Source organism: Chiloscyllium punctatum, chromosome 12 (genome assembly GCF_047496795.1).
Source record: "Chiloscyllium punctatum isolate Juve2018m chromosome 12, sChiPun1.3, whole genome shotgun sequence".
NCBI lineage: Eukaryota > Metazoa > Chordata > Chondrichthyes > Orectolobiformes > Hemiscylliidae > Chiloscyllium > Chiloscyllium punctatum.
Window position 1 is genome coordinate 21,758,650 of NC_092750.1, and position 23,504 is coordinate 21,782,153.

At 41.4% G+C, this 23,504-nt stretch overlaps 1 protein-coding gene across 4 annotated transcripts in view; it reads right to left on the reverse strand.

The window, feature by feature from the left end:
- LOC140483676 (kelch domain-containing protein 8B-like) overlaps window positions 1-20,578 on the reverse strand; it is a 202,986-nt gene extending 182,408 nt beyond the window's left edge. For all 4 annotated transcript variants that reach the window (XM_072582044.1, XM_072582047.1, XM_072582046.1 and 1 more), the window contains exons 1-2: window positions 19,669-20,578; window positions 4,009-4,756 (exon numbers count right to left, since the gene is read on the reverse strand). In XM_072582044.1, the coding sequence (XP_072438145.1) occupies window positions 4,009-4,384 (376 nt within the window). In that variant the 5' untranslated portion in view covers window positions 4,385-4,756; window positions 19,669-20,578. The remainder of the gene's footprint in view (window positions 1-4,008; window positions 4,757-19,668) is intronic.
- Between the last annotated feature and the right edge of the window lie 2,926 nt (window positions 20,579-23,504).

A 23,504-nucleotide genomic window follows, 5' to 3' on the forward strand; every position in this document is an offset into this window, starting at 1 on the left:
ATGCTTAATGTGATATGGTACTAGATATGCTCATGAAACTTCTTTATAGCACGATTGTTATTCAGCCCAGTTTAAACTTAGACTAAAAGCCTCTGCTGATTAATGTCAAGACTGTCATTTGTAAAGTGCACCGAAAGCATCTTTACTATTAGAATATGGATATGTTTTTACATTACTCTAATACAGAACAATGACAAAGTCAAAAAACAGAATTGATTCAAACAGTGTGCAGCAACTCCTTTTCCCTTCAATTGTCCTAATAACATTGACCAAAGATGAAATTCATGACTGAAAAGATAAACATGTATACATTATTAGGTCAATAAGCTAGGCAGATAACACAGACTAAAGGGTGGCTAGGATAAAACATATATGACTTAAAACACAGGCATTTCATCACAACTGTTGGTAAAGTAAAATGGGAGATTTCTATAGTACAACAAATAGGTTATTATAGAGCATGCATCAAAGGTTTTGCACAACAAAGCTATGGTTCAGAAAAGCAATAATAGGAAATAACAGAAAAGACATCAGGTCGATTATCACTGTGTGGAAACCTGTCAAACACCTAGAGGCCAGGAAGTCATAAAATATCAAGTAGTGAGGTATCTAAGAGGAATTAACCCAGAAAAGTGACTGATATAAAAATAGCTTTACTCTATAATGTCTTTGCTGGCTTCAAGGCCAATTGGTGTGCGCTGGCTTGAAGAAGCCATTTTCAGTTTCTTGACAAATTTTACACATGAAAGATGTAAAGTTTGTTTTGCTTTACAAGTGGTTTTAAGGTTAATGTTTTGCAACAAAAATAATTAAAAGCAAATTGTCAGACATATTATCATCTTTTGCCTTTCAAATCTGTTACACTACATGATGCTGAGACCTAAACAATGACACTAACACACTGGTGATCTAAAATATGACATGCATAAGCTAGTACAGCTACACTGCCACAATGATCAATAAATACCAAACAATAAATACATTGGTAAAGAAGAAATATTACATAGGCTGTCTATTCTTAGACAGGACCAGGACGAGTTGCAAGGGAAGAAAGGGTGGAAATTGCAGAGGCACTGAACATTATTTTCCAATCTTTCTTAGAAACAGGGCTAATGCCAAAGAGTGAGGAGTTGCAAATATTACACCCTTTTTAAAAAAGGATATAATGATAAGCCCAGTAATTTCAGCCTAGTCAGTGTTACTTCAGTCATGGAGAAGCTTTTAGAAATGATAACTGGGAATTAATAGCCACTTGAACAAATCGTGGGTTAATTAAGGGAAGGTCAAATTACGTTTAACTAACTTGTAAAAGTTGTTTTGTTGAGAGAACAGAGAAGGCTGATGATGCCAATGCTATTGATGTAGTCTACATGGACTTCCAAAAGACATTTGGAAAAGTGATGCACAACAGACTTGCACGCAAAGTTGAAGCTTGTGAAATAAAAGGGACAGTACCAACATGGTTTCAAAATTGGCTGACAGAAAACAGAAAGTAGTGATGATTCTTTTTTAGACAGGAGTAAGGTTTACAATAATACAATATAATACAGTACATCACAGAAACAGGCCCTTCGGCCTACCAAGCCTGCTTCAATTTTAATCCTTATTTAGATCCGCTACTTAACGTTTATTGTAAGATTCCACACTATACAACTTTATGAGAAGCAGCTGCTGAGATATTAGGTGCAGTAAATGGATGCAGGAAGTTGGAGATACAGCCATTATCAGATCAGCCATGCACTTATTAAATGGCAGAACAGGGACGAGAAGCTGAATGGCCTACTCTTGCTTCTAACTTGTACGTTTGCATGTATGCTTGCAGACAAATGACAAATATATTTTAATGCAGAGAAGTGTGAAGTTATTCATATTGGTATGGAAAAGAGGGAGGGTCAATTTGAAATAAAGAGTCCAATTCTGAAGGGAGGGCAGGAGCAGGGACAACTGATATGAAAAAGTCACTGAAGGTAATAAGGGCAGGTTAAGGACAACATGTGGGATCCTGAGCTTTAAAACAGGGACAGAGGGTAGAAAAGCAAGGAGGTTATGATAAACCTCTGCAAGCATATCAACATACAAACATACTAATGAGGAACAGGAGTAAAATATTCAGGCCCTCAAGCCTCCTCTGTTGTTCAATAAAATTATAGCTGATTTGATTACTCCAAATTTCCACCTAAACCCTATAATTTTTCAGTTCCTTTCCTGTCAATAACCTATCTACTTCTGCTTTAAAAATATTCAAAGACTCTGATTCCACCAGCTTTTAAAGAAGAATTTCAAAAATTCACAACCCTCAGAGACAAAAAAAGGTCTCCTCACCTCTGTCTTAAATGTGACTGAAAAAAAGTATCCTCAAAAATAATAAGCTTTTCAGTTTCTCCAGAAATTGGTTGTCATAAGACTGTCTTAAACTGAGGGAACTATCATTCCATTACTATTCAAAATTTGACAATAATGTACGAAACAGTAGATGAATGCTTTGGTATGATGCTAGTAACAGGCAGCAGCTGCTTTTTGTTCACTTACTATGATGTTCAGGCATGAGTAAAGAGTGTGATAGAATAATCTCCACTTACCTCAATGATATAGCTCCAACAAGAAGCTTGACATCATGCAGGAGAAGCCTCCTGCTTGCTCAGCACCTCACCCACCATCATAAACATCCATTCTCTTCACCATTGGCACACAGTGGCAGAAGTGTGAACCATCAGCAAAATGCATGCTAACAACTCACCTGGGGACTTTTCACAGCATTTTCCAAAAGTCCACCAACCTGAAGATCAAGGCAGATTCCTATAAAGACTACCTGCAAGACTTCTTCAAGTTATACACCTGAACTTACACTTGGAACTCAACAGTGTTCCTGGAGCTCCTCCTTTGACAGTACTGTGGATGCATATACACCACTCGCACTGTAGTGGTTCAAGAAGATGACTCTCCACCACTGTCTCAAGGATAAGTAAGGAGAGGCAATACCAGCACACCTCACATCTCATGATTGCATTAACAAATAGCACTCAGAAAATTGTCCACTACACAAATTGAATTAAAAATAATCCAAAGTGGAGTATTTTTAAATTAGTGTAAAATGGCATCAGGTTGTTTTCCATCCAATCTGGCTACAACCACAACAAACATTAAAATAACTTTTAAAGGGGGAAAAAAAAGAACTAATACAATAATGTTATTTTTTTCCACTGTTCAAAGTAATGGCAGTTAAATTATAGAGATAAAATTTGTCTTGGGTGTGCACAAAAAAACAGACAGTATTGCATCTGGCATCTGATCAATATTCAGGGGCATTTAACTGGCATAATGCTGCCCATTTTGTGTCCCGTCCCAAGTCAATTATCACTCCTTACATGTTTTAACTCTCTTTCAACAATATATTTTTTAAGGAAATATTTTTACATCCATTTTGTCAGACGCTATTTCTCTCAGGTTCATGATGTTCCCTGACTCAATCTTACTTGTTGCTAAGCAGCAGCATAAAGTCATGTTGTTAGGGAGGCTCTCGACTTTAGAATTAAAAGAACACAGACTAAAAGCAGAAACGTCAGTGCATGACTCTCTGTAATGCAGCTACTAAATGAAATGTTTTCACGATAATTCATTTTCGGTCCATTTCCAATAGTCAAAGGAGTTCTCGGAATTGATATTTTGCATCTTAAAATGAGCTCTACACTTTAGTGCTTGGTGCTTAATATAGCACAGTGTGTAACATGGAAGTCTGAAGCCAAAATCCACTAATCTTCTCACAGAAATTTTGTTCATTTATTTAATATTGTTTGCCATAAATGAAATCATAACTATATGTAGATATCAGAATAAAACTATTTGTAACCAACTTCCAATTTATGTTATTGCACATATACAAGATCTACTCCTTACGCTATGGAGTGTAAACTATATGATTGTAAAATTAACTGTAATCTGTAACTTGCTGTCCATATTAATATTTCATTGGAAAGTTCAAACTTGATTGAGAAATATCAAATGACATACCTTTCTTGACAGCTGTTATTCCCATTGAAGGTTGTCCCAGCGGCGCCTTTTTTTCCCACTTGCCTTCATCGATGTTAAAGATGTCTACTGAGCCTAAAGGGTTCTGCTGTTCATTCATGCCACCAATAATAAGGATTTGTTTGTTTAAAATGACTGCTGCTGCCCCAGCTCGAGGAGTGGGCATTGAAGGTAGCCCTGTCCACTTCTGACTGACAATATCCAACATTTCAATTTTGTCCAGAGGCAATCCTGTCTCACTACAGCCCCCAAGAACAAACAAGTGCCTATCCTGATACACTGGAGTGCAGTACACACGTTTGGTAGGCATTGGAGGGAAAACTTCCCAGTACATGGACTTTACACTGCTCACTGCCATATTGCGAGTGCCAGCAGTAACTTGTCCTACTGAGCCGTCACAGACGTGAGGTTTCTTTACTCAAATATTCCAGAGCATTAAGACACAGCAGGGTTCATCGGTGAAACATGTCAAGAAATAATTAGTTGGAAAGATGGTTGCAATCACTGTATTTCCACTGAGATAAATTAAAAATACCTGAGATACATTCTATTATGAGTGCTACAATCGCTGTTTTGCATGGTTGATCTTTTAGCGTTATTTCACAGAAGAGTCCAAGAGCAGAATGTGCAAGTGAAGACTTGAGAAGGAAGGAAGAGCACAATGGAGTAATCTGTATCCCAAAACTGGATGCCACCTCACATTCTTCTCAGACAGTTATGGCTTAGGTCTCTACGAAAGGAACAAAAAAATGTCAGTAGTTGTTTTCCAGTGTTGGTAAATTGTTATTTTGCAATGGAAAATGGATTTATTTTGATCATTTATGACAATTTCTAATCTCAATTTTTAACCAATATTTATTATTCTTGCACATTCTGTAATCTCCAGGATGTAGTACAGAAGGTCACTGCCTAAAAATCTAATTTTATTTAATGAACTCTCCAACAGTCCAAATTAAGTGAACATTTTAATCTTTTGCAGCAGATTTTGTACCATCTGTCTTTTTAGGACCATAGTGGCAAATGTTTACACATGTACAGAGAGCTACTTTACCTATGTTTTTCCTAACAGCATATGTAAACATCTGTGGTAAAGGGTGAATGGCCTGAAACATTGTCCAATATTATTGTTGAAGCAAGGAAGGTGCTCAGGAGAATAAAACTGAACCTACCAAGACCAGGAATGTGAAAGTCCTGCCAATGTGGATGGTGCAACCACTGTAACATATGGTGAGTCCAACAGCCAAACTGATTATCAATCTGCCCAATTAAGTTTATGGCCTTGAATGGTCTTCCAGCCCTATCACCGATTGAGGCTCTTAAGTTGCTAATTGATGCACACTTAAGAATCATGCTGCTTCACTGTGTCTCACACCTGCACACACACACACACACACCATGGGTGCTGGGAAAAAAAAAGCACTACCGCACTTAGGCGGTAGTGTGGGGGGAAAAAAAAGAAAAAAAAATAAAAAAAATAAAAAAATAAAAAAATAAACAGGAGTGGCCCTTTGATGTGAAGGGCAGTGCTTGTCACTGGCCACTCGGGTGTTTCCTTCCCTTTGGAGACTGGATCATTTTGTGACTGACTGTGACTGTGCAAGGACTCTCCCTGTTGCTGCTTGGGGCCTGCCTCCCTGCTGCTGCCTGGGACTTGCCTTGGGGCCCCTCCCCAGGACCTCCACCACCGCAGAAAAAAAAAGAATCATGCTGCTGCTGATGTTAACCAAATGGCAGGCAGCCATTCAAGAAAACCCAAAAGCGACATCCTGTTGGAATTTGCTTGTGGGTTTCTGCTCATACAGGACCTTGGTTCGAAAGCACACAACACCTGGTTGAGAGGCCTGACATTAAGGAAATGGAGGCGGGGGTGTCATTGAGAGTCAACACCTACCTTTGCTGTTGATCCCCTGTTCATCTTTATGCACATCATCTCCCCCCACCATGCCCTACCAGTAACTGCATTTCCCCCCACCACCCCACACCCTTCAGCACTCAGCTGTGCTATGTTCAATCAATCACAGAACATAGAATAATACAGTGCAGAACAAGCCCTTCGGCCCTCGATGTTGCGCCAACCTGTGAACTATTCTCAGCTTGTCCCGCTACACAATCCCATCATCATCCATGTGTTTATCCAAGGATTGTTTAAATCTCCCTAATGTGGCTGAGTTGACTACATTGGCAGGTAGGGTATTCCACATCCTTACCACTCTCTGAGTAAAGAACCTGCCTCTGTCATCTGTCTTAAATCTATCACCCCACAATTTGTAGTTATGCCCCCTCGTACAAGCTGACGTCATCATCCAAGGAAAAAGACTTTCACTGTCTACGTAATCTAAACATCAGATCATTTTAAGACCATAAGACATAGGAGTGGAAGTAAGGCCATTCGGCCCATTGAGTCCACTCCGCCATTCAATCATGGCTGATGGGCATTTCAACTCCACTTACCCGCATTCTCCCCGTAGCCCTTAATTCCTTGTGACATCAAGAATTTATCAATCTCTGCCTTGAAGACATTTAGCATCCCGGCCTCCACTGCACTCTGCGGTAATGAATTCCACAGGCCCACCACTCTCTGGCTGAAGAAATGTCTCTGCATTTCTGTTCTGAATTTACCCCCTCTAATTCTAAGGCTGTGTCCATGGGTCCTAGTCTCCTCACCTAACAGAAACAATTTCCTAGCGTCCAACCTTTCCAAGCCATATATTATCTTGTAACCTTCCCAAGCCATGTATTATTTTGTATGTCTCCATCAAATCCCCTCTTAGCCCTCTTCTTTCCAATGAGAACAGACCTACAGCCATGTAGGTGTGGACAAGATTTGGGGGCCTTAGAAGGTGAGTTAGTCACCCTTGCCTTTAGTGACTGTAGTACCAGCAGTGACCACCACACTTCCCAGGGTGCTGTTGAACAGCAACAAACTGCTGCCCTCACTTTGATACTTTATTTTGCAGCTAGTCCTGGAAAGCAGCCATGCTGAGCCTCAGCCTGAGGGCACGACCCTCATGATCTCCATTAACTCCTGCTCAATGTCAGCTTCAACATGACTGCTGATGAGATCCAACACCACTTCACCAACCTGTCTCTCAAACCCATCACTGCTTCTAAACTGGTTACCTGCTTGTCCAACATCCAATATTTGATTAACAAAAAAAAATCCAATAAAGGAATGCTCAAAGCATTGTCTTTGATCACCCAGCTCCATAACTACTGATTTCATCCTTCTCCTTGGCAACAATCTGAGACTGAACCACATCATCCTCAATCTTGATGTAATTTTTAACCCAGCGGTGAGCTTCCAATAACATACCCATACCATCATCAAGTTTTATGAATTTGCCCCTGCCTAGGCTCATCGGCCCCTCAGAAGACAATGCCCTGATTAATTCTAAACCTGGTTACACAGATATTCTCCTACACAGATTTCCATCTTTAATAAAATTGATGCTCTCCAAACCTCAGCTGACCATATGGCCTAAATCGCACCAATTTTCATTTGCCATTGTTCTTGCATTCACTGAACTACATGAGCATCCAGTTAGGCAAGTCAATTTTTAAAATTCTTATTTTTGTTTTCAAGTCCTCCCTGCTTCCACAAATCCTGATCTCCAAAATCTTTGGCAATTCTAACACCTGTGTCTCAGTTGATTGAAAACTTACCTCCTGAATCAGAAGGTTGTGGATTCAAGATGTGCTCCAGGGAATACACCACTGCAGTACTGAGGGTGTGTTGCACATCCCTGTCTGCTCTCTCAGGTAAACATGAACTATCCCTTGGCACCAATTTGAAGAGCAGTCAGTATCCAAACCAACATTTAGTGTTAAGTTTACAGCAGAAAAACAGGTTACTTTGTCATCATCAGATTATTGTCTGTGGGAGTTTATTGTGTCAAAAGGCAATGCTCTGTTTTAATTTTGCAGCAGTGACCACATTTCAACAGTACTTCATTGATTGTAAAGGGCTTTGAAGTATCGTAAAGTTTTGAAGGATTCTATATAAATGCAAGACTTTCTTTATTTTCCCCAAAACTCAGTAATCCTCTAATTCTGGCTTCTTACTCAAATCACTCCAACATGATTGACTGAGGTCTTAAATCTCGGAGTTCCCTTGCTAAAATTCACTGCCCCTCTCTCTCCAACTTTAAGGTATTCCTTAAAACCTATCTCTATGCTAAAGCTGTTGATCATTTAGCCTATAGGTAAAGGTAAAGACACCAGTTTTTCAGCAGACCAAAGGGCTGCTTTCTTATTGAAAAGAGACAGTCATCTGTCCTATATATCTTCTGTGGTTCAGTGTGATTTATTTTGACAATGCTCCTATAAAGCACCTTTCACCAACTTAATATGTTAAAGGTCCTTTAAAAAGAAAGCCATTGCAGTTGGTGCTTTGGAATGGTTTCCAGCACTGAGCAGGGAGATGCAGGTATCAGATCAGATAGGAAGAGGGAAGTTGGCTGGGTGCAAAGACTGTAATTCAGTCTGGGATAGCCAAAGGCTTTCCTGGCTTGGGGAATGGGTGTGAGGGCAATATGGCCTCTCCCACTGACTCATAAAAAATGCCAGAAAAGTCACTTACTTTGGAAAACCAGCAGCTCCAGCCTTGGATAAGTGGCCAAGAATCACACAGGTCAGGACTCTTTGTCATATAATACTGAAGTTAATTTGTGATGCTGATGATATTATCAGACCTTGATTTTGATCCATGAAATGGTTCAGCAGTGGAAGTATCGGCCACAGTCATATTCCTGCAATTTAAAATGTAATGGGTAGAATGCGTCTATTTGAACAGGGCTCCTAAATCCTAAAACTGTAAACTTCTCTATTCTTTAGAGGGAGGGTTAAAACTAAGGTCATTAACTCTGTCCAGAGATGCTGCCTGACCTGTTAAGAATTTCCAACATTTTATGTTTGTGCAATCAGAATCTTAGCACACAAAGAATTATTGCATTTGTGGCCATTTTTAAAGTTGTTCCAAATTTATTTTTACTTGATATGAATGAAGCCATTACTCGTGATGGACAGTGCAGGTAGAAGATTTTGTATAATGTAATGATTTATTCTCCCCATCTATTAATTCATCCACACTGCTTACATCCTCAAGTGATGGAAAAGTAACAAATCACAGGCTGTAGTCACCCTGTACCAGATCAGCAGAAGATGCATGAGAATGGTTAGTGGGATTCCTCTGTTTTTACTTCACTGAGGGGAAGCATCTGGTCCTTGTGCAGAGCTAAGACCGGGTAGTTACTGTGCCGGAAACTGTAATTATGGATTGGTGTTCCACCACTCTACAATGAGTATGCCATTGTTTGTTGTTGAAGTTTAATTCCAAAAACATCTAAACTGTAAAACTTCCTAACCTGAGACAAATGCAGCAGAACACTGTAGCATCTTGCAATATTCAGGTCCTTAACAACTATTGTTTAGGCAGCTCTGACATAAGGAAAGATGGATTCTGGATTAGTGGTGCTGGAAAAACGCAGCAGTTCAGGCAGCATTAGAGGAGCAGTAAAATCGACGTTTCGGGCAAAAGCCCTTCATCAGGAATATAGGCAGAGTGCATGAAGGGTGGAGAGATAAATGAGAGGAAGGTGGGGGTGAGGCGAAAGTAGCACAGAGTACAATAGGTGAGTGGGGGAGGGGATGAAGGTGATAGGTCAGGGAGGAGGGTGGAGTGGATAGGTGGAAAAGAAGGTAGGCAGGTAGGACAAGTCCGGACAAGTCATGGGGACAGTGCTGAGCTGGAAGTTTAGAACTAGGGTGAGGTGGGGGAAGGGGAAAGGAGGAAACTGTTGAAGTCCACATTGATGCCCTGGGGTTGAAGTGTTCCAAGGAAGATGAGGCATTCTTCCTCCAGGCGTCGGGTGGTGAAGGAGGCCCAGGACCTCTACGTCCTTGGCAGAGAGGGAGGGGGAGTTAAAATGTTGGGCCACAGGGTGGTGTGGTTGATTGGTGTGGGTGTCCCAGAGATGTTCCCTAAAGTGCTCTGCTAGGAGGCGTCCAGTCTCCCCAATGTAGAGGAGACTGCATCAGGAGCAACGGATACAATAAATGATATTGGTGAATGTGCAGGTAAAACTTTGATGGATGTGGAAGGTAGCTGTGGGAGTCAATGGGTTTACAGCTAACTGGATTACACCTCTTCCCATCCTACCTCCTGCAAAAATGCCATCCCGTATTCCCAAATCCTCTGCCTCCGCTGTATCTGCTCCCAGGCGGACCAGTTCCACAACAGAACACACCAGATGGCCTCCTTCTTTAGAGACCGCAATTTCCCTTCCCATGTGGTTAGAGATGCCCTCCAACGCATCTCGTCCACATCCTGCACCTCCGCCCTCAGACCCCACGCCTCCAAGCATAACAAGGACAGAACACCCCAGTGCTCACCTTCCACCCGACCAACCTTCTCATAAACCAAATCATCCGCCGACATTTCCGCCACCTCCAAATGAACCCCACCACCAAGGATATATTTCCCTCCCCACCCCTTTCCACCTTCCGCAAAGACCGTTCCCTCCGTGACTACCTGGTCAGGTCCACACCCCCCTACAACCCATCCTCCCGTCCTGGCACCTTCCCCTGCCACCACAGGAATTGCAAAACCTGCGCCCACACCTCCTCCCTCACCTCCATCCAAGGCCCTAAAGGAGCCTTCCACATCCATTAAAGTTTTACCTGCACATCCACCAATATCATTTATTGTATCTGTTGCTCCCGATGCGGTCTCCTCTACATTGGGGAGACTGGACGCCTCCTAACAGAGCGCTTTAGGGAACATCTCTGGGACAGCCGCACCAATCAACCATACCGTCCTATGGCCCAACATTTCAACACCTCCTCCCACTCTGCCGAGGACATGGAGGTCCTGGGCCTCCTTCACTACAGCTCCCTCACCACCCGACACCTGGACGAAGAACGCCTCATCTTCCACCTCGGAACACTTCAACCCCAGGGCATCAATGTGGACTTCAACAGTTTCCTCCTTTCCCCTTCCCCCACCTCACCCTAGTTCCAAACTTCCAGCTCAGCACTGTCCCCATGAATTGTCCTACCTGCCTATCTTTCTATCCACCTATCTACTCCACCCTCCTCCCTGACCGATCACCTTCATCCCCTCCCCCACTCACCTATTGTACTCTGTGCTACTTTCTCCCCACCCCCACCTTCCTCTCATTTATCTCTCCACCCTTCAGGTGGCTTTTGCCCGAAACGTCAATTTTACTGCTCCTCTAATGCTGCCTGAGCTGCTGTGCTTTTCCAGCACCACTTATCCAGAATCTGGTTTCCAGCATCTGCAGTCACTGTTCTTATCTATAAGGAAAGGTGGATCCATGATGTCAGTATGACAGTGTCAGACTCATGGTTTTCGTGGCATATGAGAGCTCCCACTGTTGCCCCTTTAATAATTAGTCTAACATTTGGTACGCGCTAAATCAGAGAGCAGCCCACATTCTTTCTGTAAAGTGCCATTGTACAAATATGGCTATCTGATTATTATTTTGCTTTCAGGAGTGTTCTGTATTTTATAACACATAGAAAGGATCCATTGATTTGGGGTACAATATAAATTGTTCTCCTATCTGAAAGAACATTGTTTTAGCTTGACCTGAATTTAAATTACCTCAACTCTCAAAGGCTGTGCTTTCTTATGAACAGGCAACTTTTCATTACAAAGCAATTGGACCTGCCTCAAATAATTTATAAGAGGGTTTTCCCTTAACTACAAATACTGAATGCAAAGACATCCTTTTCTAATCTACACTAAATCAGAAATTTTTAATCATTGAGGAGCAAACTTCACAATTAAGCCACTTATCATTTTCAAACCAAAGTGGAGCCACTCGTATTTCCCAACTATTTAATTGTCTCATTACTTATTCATGACTCCAAACTAATTTTGCATTTAATGAAGTGTTTGGTTATTTTTACTGATTTAGGTCTGGACTTTACAAACGGCAGTAACATCGTTATCTATGTTCCGATGATTTTACCCTGAATATTAAACATTAAACAAAACTCTCAAGGGCGACAAAGAAGAATGATATGCCCATGCCCAATCTTCTCTTTTCTGAGGGGAAAATAAAATTATCACTGTCCATGTGTTATCAAATGATTACTCTTAGAAAAGTAATCCTGTATGCGCACAAGCACTCTCATTGCTGTTTTTGTATTATTGAAAAGAGTTCACAGAGCTTCTGAGGAACTTAGGTAAAGCCATTATCATTGTTAGCATTCCACTGGCCTTGTGCTTCTGGACTAGGTATTTCCTTTCTCTAACTAGCCTAAATTTGGATGGTTCGTTGGAATAATACTACCTAAAGAAAATAGATTCAAATAGAGAGATTGTCTGCAGGGCAAGAAAAAATCCGAGATGAGTTATCCTCTGCCTGCCAACAGTAAATGATTACTGTGATCAATATTGAATCCTGGTTGAGTTATCACATTTCCATCCTAGTTACAGTGATTTTTTTTTTGCTCTTTCACAAAGGAACTGATAATGTAATTAGAATTAAACTTCTGCTCAAAACCTAAAGACAAGCACCCTGCAAAGAAAACCCTCTGACAATTTCAACTCAAAGAGGCTAATCAGAAGTCATTGTCACATTCTGTAGTCACAGACTTTACATTGACACAATATTACATGCCCAAACAGGTACCCTAATAAATAGGTCCAGTATTTATATAAACTCTACTAATGGAATAACATAGTGCATGGCATTGAACAGGTGTACAATAAGTCAAAGACTGACGCTGAGCCAAAGGTGAAGGCAATAATGGTCAATGGGTTAGACAGTAAGAGTACCTTAGAAGAGAAATCAGAAGTGGAGGGGCACAGCAGTCTTTTAAAGAAGGAATTCCAAACCTTGGGACTTAGACCACTGAAAACCAATAGCAGGCTGATGGTATACGGGATTTACAAGGGTCTAGAGTTAGAAGAATTGGTGCTTTAAGAGAGCTGTGGGATTGAGAAGTTCATAGATGTAAGGAGGAGCAAGAAAAGATGGAACAATTTGACTACATAAATGGGAACTTAATAACTGAGGTATCGTTGGATTGTGAGCTAATCCAGGTCAGCAAGCTAAGTGGTATTGGAAGATGGAACTTTGTACCAATTAGTAAATAGGGAGCAAAGCTTTAGATGAGCTCTTGTTTAAAGAGGATGAAAGGTAGAAGATTGTAAAGGTCAGTATTGCAATAGATCATTTTAGAAGCAGCAGAAGTTGCAGCAACAGAGAAGCTGAGGCAGGGACAAAGATGGATAATGCTATATAGATGGAAGCTGTTTGTAATGGAGATGATGTGGAATTAAATTTCAAATTAAATTGCATGTTGAGGTTATGACGATCTGATTCAGTCTGACAGCAGTCAGGGAGGGGGAGGTGGGTAGAATCATTGCCAACTGAACAGAGGGAGCTGAAGATGCCTTAGGGCGTCTCAATCTTAAATTAGAAGAAATTGCAACTCATCCCAAACTAGATACCAAGAAAGCTATGTAATGTTGCTATCTGGTAGGACTCAGTGTCATTGTACACATGTGAAATGTAACAACATGTCTTCAAAGATGTTGCCAAGGGGCAGCACATAGATGAGAAATAGGAAAGAAGTCAAGGATGAATCTTTGATGGAATTCCAGCAGAGTGAGAAGAGAAGATATTGCAGACAATCTTCTGGCTGTCATGATTAAATAAGAATGCCACTTCACTCAACTAGACCATATATGACCGACACTGAAGGAGTATGATATGGTCAGTTGTATTTGTCAGCAGACCACAAACACATTCACATTCAGAGAGGATGTCACTGACGATGTTGTATAAGAGTTTCTGTGAGATTACAATCCCCATATATTCCAAATTTGAAATTGCAAGAAAAATGGGTGCAAGTTTAGAAAATAACAACACATTCAAGAATATTGGAGGTGACAGGAAGGACAAAGGGATTACAGATGAAATTTTAAAGAGGCGAGGTACCAAAGGGAAATCTTGAAATGTAGGGGAATATATCTGAAGACAGAGAACTGACCTGAAGATTGAGATTGGTTCAATGAGTCAGGGTTCATTTCAAAATAAAGTGTAACAGAACTGTATCCATTAAACAGTCAAGATATTGAGTTTTAAAAATGTAGAAAATCATTGAGTGTATAGTATAATGGCTCGGGGAATATATCTGAAGAGAGAGAACTGACCTGAAGATAGAAATCTGTTTCCAATAGCAGTTTACATGGGAGTGAGGGAAGGAAATTGTGCAATCAGCAGTTAAGTGGGATACAAACATATATTACATTCTCACATCCTGATGACCAAATTCAAACTCATCTCCAACAGTGACACGAAAAGCTAAACTGACCTTCAGCATGAACGTATTGCATTCATTCAAAAATGTTATGTATACATTTATATTTAAGCAGGGACAAAAGCCAAATAATTCAATAATAGGATTCGTTGTGATTTATGTTGCATTTGTAATCAAAACAGTGAGTGCAATTTCTTTACTGATTTTCCTCACAGGATGTGATGACTTCATCCCATTTATGCATCTACTCATAGTTTCTGATCAGGTATCAGCCCCACACCTAACCCTCTTCCTTTACTGAGGAAACTCCTCACACTAAACATACACCCCAACACCTCGTAAAGTGTTTCTCACACACCAAGATAAGCCAAAATTGAAATCGACAGTGCAGGTCAGCCTAAAAACAATTCAACTGGATTTCAATGACAAAAAAGCAATATGCACAGTCGTAGTGTTCCTACACCTAGACTGGTGCCACCTCTCCCGTGATGTATAATAACATCTTTGAACAGGTTGATTTGGACAAAAAGCATCTTCAATAGCTCCCCTGGTACAGCTGTAGTGGAGTAGCTACTGGTCTAGGCCCTCCTGTGGCGCAGCAGTCTTGTTTCACGTTTCCTACCAAATTCTTATACTTCAAATACAAATTCCTCCATCTAACTAACTCCATATTCCAAATTCATAATGCAACAAGCATTAGAGAACATCTCCTGCCCTATAATGTGTTGTGAAAAGGTACATCACAACCCATAAGTGGACAACAAAACAGTTTTCCTTTATAGACAGTTATGGTCTCAGTGATTTCTCTTGGAAATGCCATACTAATCAAATGTAACTTTGCCATTATGGTATATGCTCAATGATTTTCTGCATTTTGAAAACTTCATATCTTGACTGTTTGATGGATATAGTTCTGTTATGCTTTACTTTGAAATGAACCTTGACTCATTGAACTATAAAAACCAAAAAGGTACATTTGTTTTTGTAGGACTAAAGTAATAATCAAAGTTCTTGTAATCACAAAAGAGAATCAGAATGATGATAGTGGAAATGTTCTTTGCACTGTAATGCATAATCTTAAAGCAAAGAATCTTCCTTTAAAATATAACTCAAGGAATAATCAGCTCCCATAATCTCTGAAGTCAGCTGCTATTTAGCACTTAGAGTCATAGAGTCATAGAGATGTACAGCATGGAAACAGACCCTTCGGTCCAACTTGTCTATGCCGACCAGATATCCCAACCCAATCTAGACCCATCTGCCAGCACCTGGCCCTTATCCTTCCAAACCCTTCCTATTCATATACCCATCCAGATGCCTTTTAAATGTTGCAATTGTACCAGCCTCCACCACTTCCTCTGGCAGCTCATTCCATACACATACCAACCTCTGCATGAAAACGTTGCCCCTTAGGTCTCTTTTGTATCTTTCCCCTCTCACCTTAAACCAATACCCTCTAGTTCTGGACTCCCCCACCCCAGGGAAAAGTCTTCCTCTATTTATCTAATCCATGACCCTCATGATTTTGTAACCTCTATAAGCAGCATGGGTGGCATGGTGGCACAGTGGTTAGCACTGCTGCCTCACAGCGCCAGAGACCCAGGTTCAATTCTCACTTCAGGCAACTGTCTGTGTGGAGTTTGCACATTCTCCCAGTGTCTGTACGGGTTTCCTCCCATAGTCCAAAAAATGTGCATGCTAAATTGCCCATAGTGTTAGGTGAAGGGGTAAATGAATGGGTATGGGTGGGTTGCTCTTCGGAGGGTTGGTGTGGACCCGAAGGGCCTGTTTCCACACTGTAATTAATTTAATCTAAGGTCGCCTCCGACACTCCAGGGAAAACAGCCCCAGCCTCTCCCGCTAGCTCAAATCTTTTAACCCTGGCAACATCCTTGTAAATCTTTTCTGAACCATTTCAAGTTTCACAACATCTTTCCGATAGGAAGGATTTCAACATTCTTAAAAAATAAGATATGGTTAAATACAGGTCTGACTCTAATATGCAACAGGGCAAGAGTTGTTTCTATATCAACAGAAATGTCAGAATGGAGAGAATATGCTATCACCTCATCTTTCTTTTCGGTTCACAAATGTAAAGTCATTCTCACATACACGGTGAGATGGCATACAGGGTGGCATGGTGGCTCAGTGGCTATCACTGCTGTGTCAAAGTTCCACCTGGGTTCAATTCCACCCTCAGGCAACTGTCTGTGTGGAGTTTGCACAATCTCCCTGGGTCTGTGTAGGGTTCCTCTGGATGCTCCAGTTTCCTCCTACAGTCCAAATGTGGGCAGATGAAGTGAATTGGGCATGCTAAATTGACCATAGTATCGAGGAGTGTGCAGACTAGGATTAGCTACGGTAAATGCAGGGATAAGGTGGTTTGGGTGATAATCTCTTCATTATGAGGCCAGTGGGTTGAATGGTCTGCTTCCATACTGTAGGGATTTTATGATTCCACAAGCAGCAAATTCACATAAACACACGAGTACAAATTCATCCCTTGACCACTGCATCACAAGCTTGCAAACTAACCCCCAAAAATATAGTTTCATGATCTACACCTCAAAACAAACTGTTACATATTAATGACAAAACCTACAGACATCAGATACCAATCCTAAACATGTACATGTATTAGTCTACTTACTATAAATTGTATTACATCTATACTAACAACAGAAAATTGCAGTATAAGAACATTAATAACATTTTCTCAGCTTTGGTCTCTAAATATAAACCAATACACTAATCAAAAGGTACAAACACAAATGTAAATTCATAACTAAATCCAAAAAATCAATTTTGTATTTTAGTTTTAAATATAAGTCCATGATAGTCATGGTTGGATTATATCCCTTGCAATTCCAAACAACTTAATTAGATGCTTACTTCTCGAAGTCTGAAAATGAAGCTAACTCAGACCCTCAAATTACATTAAATATCCTAAAGTAATGCAGAGTAATATTTTAACAAGTTAGGTCTTCATGTAATGAAGTTTTGGCAAACCGTGGCCTGGATTTTATTATATTAGTGATGCAAACCTTATTGTCCACATATGCATAATTAAAAACAAATCCAGAAGCTGCTGTCAGAGATACCGTGCTCCTCTCAATACTGCATTACTACAGTGCTTGCAGATAGATTTGGCAATGAAATCATTGCAATGGTGTGAATTTAAGATAATTACCCAACAGTCTTACACTAAAACAGCTGAAAGAAGTTTGTACATATGGGACTAATTGAATTTCTTCTGGTGTGATAAATGATCAGTATTGCTAAACAAACTTGATCCCTGGTAAAAACAAGTTTACAAGTATGGAGCAGTATTGGTGGCATGGTGGCTCAGTGATTAGCACTGCTGCCTCATGGACCTAGGAATCAGGGATCTAGGTTTTATTCTAGCCTTGGCTGACTGCAGTTTGTACATTTTCCCCATTTCTGCTGGGTGCTCTGATTTCAGTAATGTGTAAGGTTAGGTGGACTTACCATGTTAACTAATCCTGTAGTGTCTAAGGACGTGCAGGTTGGGTGGGTTAGCCATGGCAAATGTAAGACTATGAGTCTGAGTAGGGTACTTTCAGAGGGTTGGTGCAGGCCTGGTAGGCTGAAAGGTTCCTGATGAAGGTCTTTTGCCCGAAATGTCGATTTTGAAGCTCCTTGGAGACTGCCTGAACTGCTGTGCTCTTCCAGCACCACTAATCCAGAATCTGGTTTCCAACATCTGCAGTCATTATTTTTACCTACTTTCTGTACAGTAGGGATTCTATGATTCCCTCAGAAGAAAGTAATATTGCATATTTTAAAAATGTTCTCTTGCTACTTGTATCATTTATCTTATTCTTAATTCTATCTGCAAATAGTTCATAAGATATAGGAGCAATATTAGACCATTCAGCCCATTGAGTCTGCTCCACCATTCAATCATGGCTGATATGCTCCTCACCCCCATTTTTCTGCCTTCTCTCCATGTCCCTTCAACCCATTACCAATTAAAAATCTGTCTAACTCCTCCTTAAATATACTCCCTGTCCCAGCATCTACCGCACTTTGCGATAGCGAATTCCACAGATTCACAACCCTTTGGGAGAAGTAGTTTCTCCCCAACTCTGTTATACATTTGCTCCCCCTTATCCTAAAACTATGACCCCTCCTCCTAGAATTCCCCACAAGAGGAAGCATCTGCTCCATGTCTATTTTATCCACACCTTTTATCATCTTGAATACCTCAATTTGATCTCCCCTCATTCTTCTAAATTCCAGAGAGAATAGGCCTAAACTGTTCAAACTCTCTTCATAGGACAACCCCTTATCTCTGCGATCAATCTAGTGAACCTCCTCTGAAATGCCACATTTAAATGAAAACATTTCCTGCACATGATTTAAAGGTAATCTTGAGATTCTGTTTGTTAATTCCTCGTTTAGGCTGGCACATGCAGTGAGGAAACAATTTGATTGATTGAAGATCCACAGTTCACAGGCAAAGCAGATCCTCTTGATATGGGACTGCACTGAAACAGGCGGCAGATGAGTTGAAATGCCACTGATAAGCTCACGTAAACTGTACAGGAGTTGAACAATGAAAACCTTTCCTTTGCTACTGATAGAAAACTCTAGGCCCTTGTTGAAATGGGAAAGATTTGCATCATGTTCATCACCTTGATGTCTCCCACAAGACCCTTCAATGTTTGGGGCATTGTCTACTTTGCTTATGTAGAAACAGTATAAATGTTTTCCAATTTTTTTTAAAGTAAAACACTACCCTATAACACAGAAAATTCATATAAATTCAACACCCACTCTAATCAAGTCTCTCTCCACTGCCATTTCCACCCATTATTTATTGCTGATTTATTCACAGACTGACCAACAGCATTTGTGGTTGACTCTCAACTGCCCTCTGGGCAATTAGGAATGAGCGATGACTCCTGGCCCAGCAAGCAACACCCAGGCCTGGAAACAAATAAGGGTCAAAGAGCGTGGTGCTGGAAAAGCACAGCCGGTCAGGCAGCATCCGAGGAGCAGGAGAGTCGACGTTTCGACCATAAGATCTTCATCTTGAATATCTTGAAACGTCGATTCTCCTGCTCCTCGGATGCTGCCTGACCGGCTGTGCTTTTCCAGCACCACACGTTTTGACTTTGATCGCCAGCATCTGTAGAGCTCAATCTCTCCTGGGAATGAATAATAAAAAAACAAGTTCCACAACACTCGCCCTAAACCTGTTGCCTGTTTGAATAATTTCAGAGATCCTGATAAACTAGAGGGGGAAATACAACACCTTACAAGTTGCCGTGAGTACACCGGAAAGTTCCCAAAGCTGTGTCTAGCAGATAGTGACTCTACCTTGATGCAGCGTCCGCACATGGACTGCGCTGTACTGGCTTCCTCTCCTTGCTCCGATCCACACAATTCCCTGGGGTTTTGTCAGTGTCCCAGACTTCTTCCCGATTCCGGGGGATCGCCACTGAGCCGGCAGCTTTCACCCGTTCCCCTCCGGGAACTATCAGCGGAGTGCCATGCCTAGCTCTGAAAGGCAGCAGTTTGGTCGCGAGTTCTGGACCGATGCTCGGGCAGAGTCAGGCTGCTGCCTGAGAACTGGATTCGCCCCATTCCCTGTGGCTGCTCTCCGGTTCGGCCAGCCCCTCCGCCAGGATTTGTTCCCAGCTCGGAGACCACGTCGGGCGCCTCTGCTGATGTTTTTTTTATCTCTCTCTCTTTCCTTGCTGTTGATAGCTTTCTTTGCTTTTGATCTCTCCCTCTCTCCTGATTTCTCCCTCTGCTGTTAATTTCTTTCTGTCTCTGATGCTATTGATATCTTTCTTTCTCTTGCTGTTAATTTATTTCTCTCTGTTCTTGCTAATGTATTTCACTCTCTCTCTGGCTGTTGATTTGTCTCTCTCTCTCTCTCTCTATGTTGGGTTCTCTTGCTCCGCTGATATTTTCTCTCTCTGTCCCTCTCTCCTTGCTGCGCTTTTGCTAATGTTTTCCGGCAGCTTGCAGCGACGAGTCTTGGTGCATGTGTTTGTTTGTACTTTCTGCTGGATTCCTGATTTCTCGCCGAACTCTCTCGTCCTTTAACCCTGTCGACGGGTTGCTGTTGTTTCCCATCTTTTTTCACCATGTGTCCTGGACCTCTCGCTGTTCAGGTTTCGCAAGCATCGCTCTCTCGTCGAGGAATCGATCTGAGGCGGGGGGGGTTAAAAAAAAATCTTAAAATAAATCAAAATTGCGACACCCAGATTAACCCTTTGAGACTCACAGCCTTCTCCTGCCGGAGGGAGTTATCGCCAATTATCCACGGTGTTCACCTCCAGGCAGCTGAATACAAGCTCAATTATTCCGCACTGGGATCAGACAAGCCCACTAACTTTTCCCGCCCTGGAGGAAATAATGATCATAACAAGAAGAATGGTGACTCATTGTAGACAAGGCCATTCGCTCTCTTTAACTTTCTCCGACTAGTTAACAACGAGTTTATTTTACATTCGGTTGACCAACATTTGTTCAAGTGAAAATGCTGGAAAACACTCCGCACTGTCTGTCAAGAAAAATAAGAGTTTCAGGGTCAACCACTTTTCATTATAACTGGAGGATAAGAGGCCAGAATTGGTCTTGGGGCTGAGTTGCCGTGTGACCGCCTAGATTCAACTTTTCTCTTCATCCCCAAGCTGTAGAAGTTGCTAGAAGGGTGAACTGGTCACAAGGTAAGAGGCCATCTGGGTCTCTGGTAACAACAGGACCAAACAGTCTGAAGGAACATGGGGAGGTAGGCAGCTCCTGTTCTACATTGATGTTCTTACAAAGGTGAAAGTGGGTATACAGATGCTGAGGACATGCAGGTCCTGGGCCTTCTCCATCGCCACTCCCTTACCACCCGACGCCTGGAGGAAGAACACCTCATGTTCCGCCTTGGAACCCTCCAACCCCATGGCATCAATGTGGACTTCTCCAGTTTCCTCATTTCCCCTCACCCCACCTTACCCCAGTTTCCAGCTCAGCACCGACCTCATGATCTGTCCCACCTGTCCATCTTTCTTCCTACCTATCTGCTCCATCCACCTCTCTGACCTATCACCTTTACCCCCATCTCCATCCACCTATTGCACTCTCAGCTACCTTCTCCCCAGCCCCACCCTCCTCCTATTTATCTCTCCCCCCCCCCCCCCCCCCGAGGCTTCCAGCCTCATTCCTGATTAAGGGCTTTTGCCCAAAGTGTCGATTTTTCCTGCTCCTTGGATGCTGCCTGACCTGCTGTACTTTTCCAACACTACTCTAATCTCTGATGTTCCTACAAAATCCAATTTAAAGGATCAAGAAAGAAACAACAAAGACAGAAAAGGAAATTGGATGAATTAGAATCCGATTAGGAACAAGTAGAGATTTAAGGAGAAAAGACAGGAGACAAAAATCAACATCAACAAAGAAAAAAGTGAATTTAAAATCAAAAAAACTCAAGATCTAACAATCCACCCACTAGAAGAACAAGATTTTACAACTTCAAATTGTCTTATTGTTTCCTGAAGTTTGGGTGTCACTGACAGGGCCAATATTTGGTTGCCTATCCCAAACTGCCCTCAGGAAGGTGGTGGTAATTGGGATTTTAAATCACTGCAGGCCATATGGTGCAGTACTGTTAGGAAGAGAGATCCAGGAGTCTGACCCACTGACACCAAAGGAACAGTGAAGTACTTCCAAGTCAGGATTGTGTGTGGCTTGGAGGCGAACTTGCAGGTGGTGTTGGTGACCCCATGCATCTGCTGCTGTTGCCCTTATGGATAGAGGCCCCGGGTTTCGAAAGTACTGTCAACGAAGTCTTAGTGAGTTGCTGCAGTGCATCTTGCATATATTACACACTGCATTAGTGGTGAATGCTTTTACATTAAAAATGCTGTTTGCAACAAATTTGTCTGCAAAGTTTGGAAGCTATGATTATTTGTATTAAATGGCAGAATGTAATATAAGTACTTGGAAGATTTTTAGCATTTCTCTTATCATTTTACACAAATGACTAACTGTGCATGGAAGATCCCTTTAGCTGAGATGTCCTGGCCAGAACATCTGGCTGTTTGGGAGAATTTATTGCCTACCTCTGACTTTACGATGGAGAGAGGGTCATTGATGAAGCAGCTGAAAATGGTATAACTCTGAGCAGTAAAGACTACCTTTTCTGAAACAAAGATAGAAATTGCTGGAAAAGCTGAACAGATCTGGCAGCATCGATATAGAGAGAAATCAGAGTGAACATTTCGGGTGAAGTGACCCTTCCTCAGACCCTTTCTGAGCTGGAGATGTTCAGTGTCATTGCAGGAACTGTTAAGTATTAGCTTTGCTTTGCTTAGATGTATTTCAGGAGCAATTAATATGGATGTACAGCAACTTCTTGAATCTCATTAATAGGCATCTCATTAATATGCATATACAGCAATTTTTTGAATCACACTGGGAGGATGAGGGTGAACTGCCAATTTTGCGAGGCTAACGGCAGAGTGACAATTTAATTCTCAATTCACAGGGTCTCTTCTTCTCCACAAGTTGCTACATGCTTTTACATTAATACTGCTGTTTGCCTCAAATTTGTCCCCAGAGTTTGGAAGCTGTGATTATTAGAAAGCCACTATTTTTATTAAATGGCAGAATGTAATATGAGTGCTCAAAGATTTTTAGCATCTCTTTCATCATTGTACACATGTACTTCAGCTCAGATGTCCTTACCAATGTTTATCCTTGAATCAACACCACAAAACAGAATACCTAGCTGTTTGGGAGAGTTTGTTGCATGCAAGCATACTGTGGCATTTCCTACAATAATAAAGTGACTACGCTTCCAAAATTCTTCAGTGGTTGTAAAGTGCTTGGAGATGTCCAATGATCACAATTCGATGTTCTACAAATGTGTATCTTCCTTTCTTTCACTCCAGTCTCAAGTCTGTCTACCGACCACATGTTCACTTACTCAAATGTCCCCAGAATGGTGACCACAATGTACAATGTGGGTATAATGAAATTATTTAACTCATTTAATGACCATAAGACAAAACTGAAAGGTTGTATGCCAATACCTTAGCTACATCAAAAATATTCCTGTCAGTCTTAATTTGTTCAAGCAAGGACTTCAAAAAATACCAAGAGAAGAACCGGGATATGTATCGCTATAATTTTCAGACTGGAGGCCTGTAACC